This window comes from Pteropus alecto, unplaced genomic scaffold, assembly GCF_000325575.1.
Source record: "Pteropus alecto unplaced genomic scaffold, ASM32557v1 scaffold146, whole genome shotgun sequence".
NCBI classification, from domain to species: domain Eukaryota; kingdom Metazoa; phylum Chordata; class Mammalia; order Chiroptera; family Pteropodidae; genus Pteropus; species Pteropus alecto.
This window is the reverse complement of record NW_006442107.1, coordinates 24821335-24831713: the sequence shown is the minus strand read 5'-3', so window position 1 is coordinate 24831713 and position 10379 is coordinate 24821335. Positions and strand designations below refer to the sequence as shown.

General features: G+C 34.1%; 1 protein-coding gene across 3 annotated transcripts in view; it reads right to left on the bottom strand.

Annotated features, from left to right (window-relative positions):
- ABHD3 (abhydrolase domain containing 3) overlaps window positions 1–10379 on the bottom strand; it is a 37334-nt gene that overhangs the window by 18242 nt on the left and 8713 nt on the right. For all 3 annotated transcript variants that reach the window (XM_015595782.2, XM_006920034.3, XM_015595783.2), the window contains exon 4: window positions 4423–4468. In XM_015595782.2, the coding sequence (XP_015451268.1) occupies window positions 4423–4468 (46 nt within the window). The remainder of the gene's footprint in view (window positions 1–4422; window positions 4469–10379) is intronic.

The following is a 10379-nucleotide window of genomic DNA, read 5'->3' as shown; positions in this document are numbered from 1 at the left end:
TTATTTGAACTGGAAAGCACCAAAACAAGGCATTTTTAAAAACAGGTTTATGAGATATGATTCACATGCTATAAAACTGACTCATTTAAAATGTGCAATTCATGGTTTTTAGTGTATTCAGAGTTGTTCAAACACAACTACAATTTTAAAACATTTTATCACCCCCAAAAGAAAATCCCTACCATAGCAGTCATCCTCCTTCTCTTTGCCTTAGGCAACCACTACTCTTTCTTTCAATCTCTATAGATTTGCCTATTCTTAATATTTCACACAACTAGTATCATATAACATGTGATCTTTTGTGACTGGCTCCTTTCACTTAGCATGTTTTCAAGGTTCATCTATGTTGTAGCATGTATTGGTACTTCATTCCTTTTTTAATGCTGAATAATATTCTGCGATATGGCTATACTACATTTTAATTACCATTTGTTTGTTGATGGACATCTGAGTTCTTTCTACCTTTTGGTTATTATGAATAATGCTGCTATAAATATTTGCATATGTTAATGTATAAACATATATTTCTTTTCTTTGGGGTATATACCTAGTAGTGGGATTACTGAATAATACAGTAACTCAATGTTTAACTTCTTGAAAAACTGCCAGACTATTTTCTTTTCTGTTTTTAATTAAAAAAATTTTTTTCTATTATAGTCGATGTTCAACTATACATCAGTTTCAGGTATTGAGCACAGTGGTTAGATATTTATATACTTTACAAAGTGATTTCCCCAATAAGTCCAGTACCTGCCTGTTGCCAGACTATTTTCCAAAGTGGCTAGGAGGGTTTTCTTGCTGGGCCTAGGGACACATAAGTCTGTATGACTTTATAACCAAAAGGAAGAGACCCCTCTGCAGCTTTTGAAAAAACTCAATTTTGGCTGAGTTCTCTGTAAATGATCATTCCTAAACTAAACTGGAAATATGGAAGTTCACAAAGTAATTATTAATATTAGGGAGTTTGTGGATAACTTTCTGGATTCTTGTCCTTGAAAACCAATCTGTAGAGAGCAAGATAAGGTACCATCAACTCCGAGGACTCCAAGAACCCTGCAGGAATATCTGAGTCAGTCTATTGAGATTAGGACTATGTGTCTCCTAACAGCCTCAGGGAGGGCAACGTGCAGGTTTAGCATTTTCTAGTGAGCAAGGTTTTAGGCTTTCTCTCAATCCTGCAATGACTAATTGGTGATGGAAAATTTCTACTTTATTCTGCTTTGCAGGAGCCATAGTAAGCCCTATAAATTCTAAGTATATAATCAACGTAGTTCAGCAAAACTTTTACTTTTGCATTTTGTCCACTCCTAGAACTGCTTACCCTAAATTCCATTTTATCTTTTCCAGCTCTTTTGGATTCATTTCAGTTAGAGTCAGTTCTTTCCAGTTTGATCTTTGCTGATTCATCTTTTCTTTTTTATGCCTACCTTAAGGTCTTACTCTGAGTCTGAGCTACATTAAATCCTTTCTGGAACAAGGTGAGGTATAAATAAACATAGAGTTCTCTAGTCTGAAACGTAATCACTTACAGCTCTAAGGCAGAAAGAAGAAGGGTTATCAAGGGATCTAAATATCAAAGCTAGTTCTAATAATTAGTATTGCCATCTCATTTTTGTGATTCATTAGGGTACAAGAAGTACATATTAAATTATAATTAATTTACTCCTTTACATTTTTTAAAATTAGTTATTCTAAAAGGATATAATTATAATTACATTGTGGTCATTTTACATTCTTATTCTTCCTTAAATTAGATTACGTTAGCCTTTATAACACGGATATCTGCTGGGGGTACTAGTTCATCAGAACTCAATCCAGTGCACTGTAAAAGAATTCAAAGACCAAGCTACTCTCATCCCCTTATTGAGAACTCAGTGAATTTTTTTAAATTAAAAAAATAAAATAAAATCTATATACTAATCCTTCGTAAGAACTCAAAGTGTTAGAGATTTTTCAAAAATACAATGGAAGTTTATGGCTAAAAGTTATTGGGTTGCTGCATTCTTTCAAAGTAAATTTCCAGTTAACTTTAAATATCGAGGATAGATGGTTTTCCAAGCTTCTTCCTTGTCTTTTTCTCTCTTCCCTCCTATTTGTTCTGTTCTAAGATGCTATCCATAGACCTCTCCCCTCGGCTCTGCAAATTGCCCCTAAGCAATCTCAACCACTCTGAGTTCCAATTCCAGTTGTGCATTGACAATCTGTTTCTTTCTGCAGCTTGGACATTTCTCCTGAGCGCCAGTCCAGTACATCTAACCATTTATTAGAAATTTCCACCTAGAAGATCTAAAAGCATCCTACACATCTAAAACCGAATTTATTTTTATTACACCAAAATCGCATAAATTCTCCTAAATTTCCTATTTCAGCAAATATCAGCTCTTTTTACCAATCTACCAAGCTAGAAATGTCAACTTCAATTCCCTCATCTTCGCTTCCCACAAAACAGTTAATATTCTTTACACCCCGTGAATACCCCTCATTTTTGTTTTCTCTTCTTCCTCCCTCCTATCTTCTTTCAAACACTGGATAGATATATAATAACTGGCCTCCCAGCCTCCAGACCACTTCTCCTCCATCTCTTTTATACACACTGCTTAAGTTCTCTTTCTAAAACATGACCATAATAAAATTATTTCATGTATCATACATCAATAAAGCCAAAAAGGTTTTTTGTTTTTTGTTTATGTCAATGGTTTTATGGTTCTTGGGGATTCTACATATGACTCTTCACAATTTGGTCCTATCCTTTTAGAAGAATTTCTGTCACTTCCTGAATAATGAGAGGGGAGTACAGCATAATGATCAAGAACATTGGCATATAGTCAGACTACCTGGGTCTGAATCCTGGCTCTGAATTTCTTGGCTAGGGCAAATTCTTAACCTATTTGTGCCTCATTTTCTTCATCTGGTAAATGGGGACGATAGTGGCTAGGCTTTCCTAAATTATTGGGTTGTTTCTCTTGCTGAATATTACTATAAAAAGACATAACTGATATATTCTAAGGACTCAATAAACATTAAATAAAATTATCATCATCATTATCCCTCCACAAGTAAGTACTGGCTATTCCATGCTATTTAATATCTTGCTTTTTATGCTGAGAAAATTTCTCTAACCCCACTCCTGGTTCAATACCATAAACCTCAAGATCCAATGCAAATTTATCTCCATCACAATGTTCTTCCACTTCCCCAAGCAGATGGTTACTCTAACCCTTTATGCTCTGTAGCCTTAGTAAATCTTCCCACAGTTACATTTGGCACTGTACTGTGCATATTTTTATGTATCTGACTCTCTCCTACAACTTAAATAAAAGCTGTTAAGGCTTAGGGTTGTGCTTAATAATGTGTACACTCTTCACCCCACTGCCTTGTACAGTGCCTGATTCAACAGGCACACAATACAGCTTTGCTGAATGAACATATCTTTGTCCCTCACTTTGTGGGACTCAATGAAGTTTACTTTGTAGCATGTTATTTTCTTGAGAGTCTCAAGCCATGTCTTCCACATCTTTATGTCCTTGAAGCACCTAGAAAGATACACAGCAGACAAGAGCTGCTCACAAGCTATTTGTTTGGTCCAGGGCCACAATGACAAATTCAAATCCTTCCCTTTAGAGTACCCACCATCTGTCTACAAGATTCCTAAAGGGCTGGATAAATAAAGAAATGTGAACCTTCACATCAAACTTTTTATTGTGAGGCACTTGAATAAGACCGTAAATATTTTATAACTTCAGCTTTTAAAATCATATCGATCTTGATTCCCTTCAGGACCTAAGTCACTTTAAAGCAAAGAGAAAGAACTCTTTTCTCCCATGTTCTCATAAAGTACCGACATTAGTGACATGATTATAAATTTTTATTTTCAATATGACTGACTTATTTATAGTCTTAATAACATTCTCTATCAGTGAAAAAAAAGTTTCTTTCGATTCTGATAGAACTGCATTAGACCCGTTGAAGTGGTGGGGGACTAATAATTGAAAAGCTTCAAGAAAATTTCAGTGAGTGTAATAGTTTTCATGCCAACTCACAGGTTTAACTTCAGATAGAGTGATGATTTTCTAAGAGATGAAAGAACTTCTATCTTAGTAAAAAAATTAGGGGTTAGAGAAAGAAAAGCCAATATACAATATTTCCACTCTGTATCACTACCGGTTAATTTGTTTTGTACTAGATAAGTTTTTTAAAATGTGTTTTGCATTAAAAATGATGCAGATAAATATCTATTGATATTAAAATATAATAAGTATAAAAGTTACAAAATAGAAACCTTAATTTTTATACAAATAGATATATTACATATTTTTATGTATTGTTTACATAAGAGTTGAATAAAAATGAACTTGCTTTTCATTATAAAACTAGAAATGACTCTTTTAAAAATTAAGTTGTTATCAATTTAAATTTACTTACCAAGAGATTTTCCCCCGCCGTTCCTCTGTTGTTAAAAACCACACATCTGAAAACCAGGAAACAATTTTTGTTATTTTTACACACGATTCTTGCTCACAATATAATATTAAAATTATCTTATGAAAAAAAGGTTTTTTTTGTTGTTGTTTCTTTTCTCTTTTAGAGCACTAAAAGATTTTAAAATCTGTTCCAAAGACATGAGAATGCTTGACAATTTCATCTAAGTGCACTAAAATAAATTTCCAGTTCTCTAAATTCAATGGATTCAAATCAGAAAACTGTATATTGAAGTGATGTTAAATTTTCCAATCAAAAGAAGAATATTTACACCTTCCTATGCATATGTGTAGGCCTCCAATAAATGTTATTAAAACAATTCTAAATACTAGTCAGATCTCAATATTTTTACTTCAAATATTTAAAAAATCTTCTACTTATTCTATCTGTAACATTAATAAGTATCTATTCCTATCCTAAGAAGTAGTTCTTGTTCCCTCCAGGTTCAGCAAACACGGAAGCTAGAATTTTATCTGCAGTGAAAACATTACTACAGGTAGAGCTGCAAGGACCTAGCACCTGAGGTGGTAGGATGGGCCCCCCACTATGCTACTGCTGCGTGTTCAGTTGATTTAGGGGAGGAAAGACTACCTGTGTTTTCTATAATCCTGTTTGCCTCTCCTGGGTCGATAGTCACACGTAAAGGGCTCAAAGCAGTCTTAGTTCATGGTAAATACACAATGACCGTTAGCTATTAGTAGAAATGACAGTTGGGGCTTCATGCTAGCTTTAAAAAATCATTCTGCATTTAAAATATTTAACTCTCACTGAACTTTCAATCAGCCATAACCCCAGATATGTATTTTTTGCCATCCTCAAACAAAATCCTGATTTGTGTTTGCACAGGTTCTCTTTGATTTAGTGAATCTATAGTCATGTTGTTTAAAATTCATTTTGTTTTTGATTATTTACTTATTCAATCAATCAAGACTATTTAAGGTTCTAATTTCCTTCTTTCAGGGTGTTGCTCATCATTGCTTAGGTTCTAAGCACCAGTAAGCTGACTGGCTTACAAAACAAGAGTCAGAGTTGTTGACTCTTGTTTTGACTCTTACAAAACAAGAGTCAACAACTCTGACTCTTTTCTCAGAGGGGTTCGATTGACTCTTGTTTTGACTCTTACAAAACAAGAGTCAAAAACTCTGACTCTTTTCTCAGAGGGGTTAGATTTCAATGTGATATTCAGGATACATTTCTGAAAAGGAATTCTTTCTTGCATCTGAAAGGTCATGTGGAGAATTTTATTAGGTCTAACTGAAAGAAATATTTAAAAATCTCAGAATTCTAACTTGAGAAAAAGCTAGGAATATTACATTTCATTAACTACTCAAAGGAAGATCTTAAATATACTATAAAAACATGCAGAAAAGTTAGAGTAGGGTCAGTTAGTCCTTAATCTTTTCTTACTAAAAAATGGCAAGACACATTAGATATAAATAAAATTCAAGTTAGCCACTTGTATTTACTTGCATAATCACCTAAGTTACGTAGGAATTGGGGCAAACGTTAATTGTGATCCTGAACCTTGAAGGTCCTAGTCATTCAGAACAGAACCACTTTTAGAGTACAAACACTCCATAAGGATAAAAATGGCTTCTGGGGCAAGATATCACCATGTGACTGCCAGTGAAAGAACAGAACTAGTGAGGGCAAAGAAAAAGGTGATCTGCAAACTCATGAAAAAGCAGCCTATACATCTGGGATTTTCTTCCAAACTGCAGACTGGAATATCTGCACTTTTCTTCAGGCAACTTTGTAAAGTGGATCACAGCTCTGGTATCTATTGCTAGAGGAAGAGTTGTACTGATGTCTCCATGGGCCTTTGTTCCTGACAAGTTGAGTCAGTAGCAGTCATCATTGTATATACTTCTAGTCTTGGAAATGGGGCAGAGAGATAAGGAAGAATGAACGATCAAAGAAAGCAGCTGTAGAGGAAGGCAGAATGAGAGCTGCTATTCTGTCCCTCGATTCCAATCCAGTTGGTGACAAGCAGTTAGCTTCTTCTTTTATTTAACCCCTTTTCTGCCCTGGCAGTCATAAGGGAACCCTTTACACATAAAGCTAAAAGAGCCGGTTGCGAAATGAAAAGAAAAAAATTCTGAAATGTACTAAATTAAAATTAGAATAGCCAAAGGGTAGAAGGAAGAGACACAAAGGGGCTACTCGATTAACAATTGCAGGGCAAAACCAACAAAAGACTGCTCACACTCCTTAGTACATGTTAGAATTATTAAATTCACGTCCAGGTGACTATTTCCAATATTATCTAAAAAGAGAGAATAGTCAAGTGTGCGGTCGAACTCCAGGAGTCTCTGCTTCTTGTTTACACATGAGCTTTACGGACTCTGCTGTGCCTATCCCATAACTAGACCCATTTTGCCATCGCCCATCCCCTTTATCTATAGCTAATGTAAATCCTTTCAGAATGGCTTATGTATTTCTTCCCCTACTTGATTTATAAAATGCTTGCAAAACTCAGGGACCACAGACAGGTTTGTCTTTTCTACCTAACCATGCTGCTGGTGCTTTGGACTCTATGCCCCAGGGCCTTCCTTCTTTCTCTTACTTCTTCCTTCTCCATCTCCTCCTTCTTCTATTTTTTTTTTGCTAGAAATGGCCTAATAAATCCTTTCTTTTAAAAAGACTTTCAACCATGGAAAGTTAAAATTTTTGTTTAACAGAAACAACTACTATTTCCAAGGTGCTTGATAAGCCTCTGCTAACTTTGTAACAGCTCTCCAAATAATCTTTACAATTTTTCCCAAACAACTTTAGAGAGTATGTACATGTTATTCTGCAAAATTTATTTTTCCTGCATATTTTAACTATTTAAACTTTCTCCTCAAAACAGGGAAAATATAAAGAGAAGAAATAGCAAATAAAGAATAAATCTGGTATTAAGAACTTCCTGTGACGATGGAACACCAGGGAAGCAGTCACCTTTAACGAATGTTACATAAAAGGCAGAGACGTACTTACAGAACAGGATTTCTTAACCTTTAGCAGTGTGAACATTTGGATCAAAGAATTCTTTGCAGTGGGGGCTACCTACAGACCCCCGTTTGAGAACCACTATTACAATGAGATGGACCAGAAAGCCTTGCATCTGCTCAAGCCTAGTAATCTACCAGAATAAAGGGATTTTATCGATGACTTTAAATATTTTTCAGTTCTAAGAGTCACAAGTCTTTGAGTCTAAGGATAGAAATAATAATCAGCAAAGGGTGATGTGAGAGGAACATTCAGAGATCACTACACTAATTTCAGATAATAATAATAATAACAAAAACAACAGATAACATTTATTAGTGTTTGTTATATGCCAGATCATGTCCTAAGCACTTTACGTGAATATTAATAATGGAATGACTCATTCATTCAAAAATTTACTGAGCTAATTTCAAGATTTAATTAGAGCTTGTAGGAGAAAAATGAAATAAAAATGTAAGGTTCCTGGCCTCAAGGAGAGTATAATCTAGTTAGGTTGAAAAGAAATGCACCATATTTTCAGTTGAGTGACTACAACAAAAGTGATATCACAAGACAGAATATGATTCAATGTCCAATGAATGATATAGATAATAAAGCTTTATGAGGTCAGGATGGGCAAAGTCGATTAGGAAATGATTCATGGTAAAGGCAGACAGATATGCTGAGATTTGAAAAATGGTAAAGATTTCAGCAGAAGAAAGTGTAGGATATAACATGGGTTGAAGGGAGCAATGTGAGGAAGAAATAAGGTAGGTATATATAAAACTTTCTAAGGGATGAAAAACTAGATCATCTTAGCTGAAACATGCAACATAGAGGGTAATGATAAAAAATAAGAATGGAAAAATAGGTTAGGACCAAAATAGGCGTAGAGTTCTGAATGCCAACTTAAGAAAAAAAGGCAAAGAGGTTCTACTTCCAGAAATGTCAGAGTAGATCTTATTGGGCCAATTCTTCCATGTAATAATAACTATAAACTCTTGACAAATTCTAAAGGTAATGGCGGACAACCAAAAGCAGGCAGAAACTGAATGTGAGTTGACACTTAAAAGAAGAAAATGGCACTGGGCAAGTTTCCTGTTACAACAGCTTTTTGCCTGCGTGGAGGAACCGGTTAGGATTACTCAACGGGGGTAAAAGTCAAATAGAAATGCTCAGTCTCATGGTCTTGGAAAAACCAGAAAACAGAGTTCAGTACAACTATAGCCATTAGAAAAAAAAGGGGGAAATCTCAGAAAAGAGAGAAACACAGAGGGAGACTCCTTAATTCTTTTTGTTGTTGTTCCTTTTATTTTTTAACTATTTTACTTAAAAAACATTTTTTTTGAGATTCCTTAATTCTTGATAAAAATTGGGCCGAAAGCTCTGCCTGACCCTCCATCTATACATATGTGACACAGACTCTAAGCCGTCCAATTAAGGATAAAAAACTGAACAGAGATTTCAGCTGCTGTCTACCACAGAAGAAACAAACCTTGAAGTTTGAGTTTAGCCAAGTTATCTGGTAAAACAAACAAACAAAACAAACAAACATCAGTACTCTTTGCAAAAATATGACAGAACCTAGAGTCTCTACAATGGATCATTCAAATTGTCCAGAACACGAATTACTAGACCGCAGAAAAACAGGAACACGTGATCCATACTCAAGAGATAAGAATATCAATGTAACTGATGCAGAGATGATCTAGATGTCAGAATTAATGGATGAAAAAAAATTAATAGATGAGGATTTAAAACAGCTATTATAACTATGCTCTCCAGTACATAAAGGAAAATAAGCTCATAATGGATTAAAAAAATAGTAAAGCACAACAGAGGAATAAAACCTATTTAAAAATTAAAATTGTAGGCCAGAAAAATACAATACCTGAAATAAAAAATTCACTGGATTTGCAAACTGCAGATCCAATCTAAATATGAGAGAGAAAAAAATGATTGAAAAAAAGAATAGAACTTCAATGATTTGTAGGACAATATCCTAAGATCCAACATACACAAAATTGTAATCTCAGGAGAAGAGAGAGAGAATGGAGCAGAAAAATACTTGAAGAAACAATGGCAAAAATTTTCCAAATTTGATAAAAATACACAAACTCATAGACCTAAAAAGAAAAAAAAAAAGTAGTGGGGAGCATAGAGGAATAACAACAACAAAAAGAAAAATAATAAAATGGTAAATCTTATACCCATCATAGTAATAATTACGTTAAATGTAAATGGACTAAAATCTCCAATTAAAAGGCAAAGATTGTCAGACTGGATAAAAAAGAAAGACCCAACTGTATGCCATTTACAAGCAACACACTTTAAATGTAAAGACATAGATACTTTGAAAGATAAATTATAAAGAAAGATGTATCATGTAAAATAGCAAATGTAAGAAGGCTGGAGTGACTACAAGTAGATGTCACTATCAAAGATAAAGAAGGACATTTTATAATGGTAAAAGAGTTTAATTCATAGGAAGACTAATGGTCATAACTGTTTATGTGACTAATAAGAAAGCTTCCAAATACATGAAGCAAAAGTTGACAGAATTAAATGGAGAAATAGAAAATCCATAATCATAGTTGATTTTAACATCCTTCTACCAACGAGACAAAAGTTAGTAAAGATGTAAACAGTCTGAATAACACAATCAACTATCTTAACCTAATTTACTTTTATATAACACTATATCCAACAACATAGTATATATTCTTTTTAAAAAATGGTAATACCTGAACATTTTCAAACTTACTGAGATCATAAAGGTCTTAAAACAGATTAACACAATTCGTGTACCTTTTTCTAGAATGTGAAGCATCAGAAATAAAATGCAATAATTAATAAAATATATTACTGACTGTATTATGTACCTAACTCCCGATTATTACATGGTACTGGAGAACGGTGAAAGCTAATTC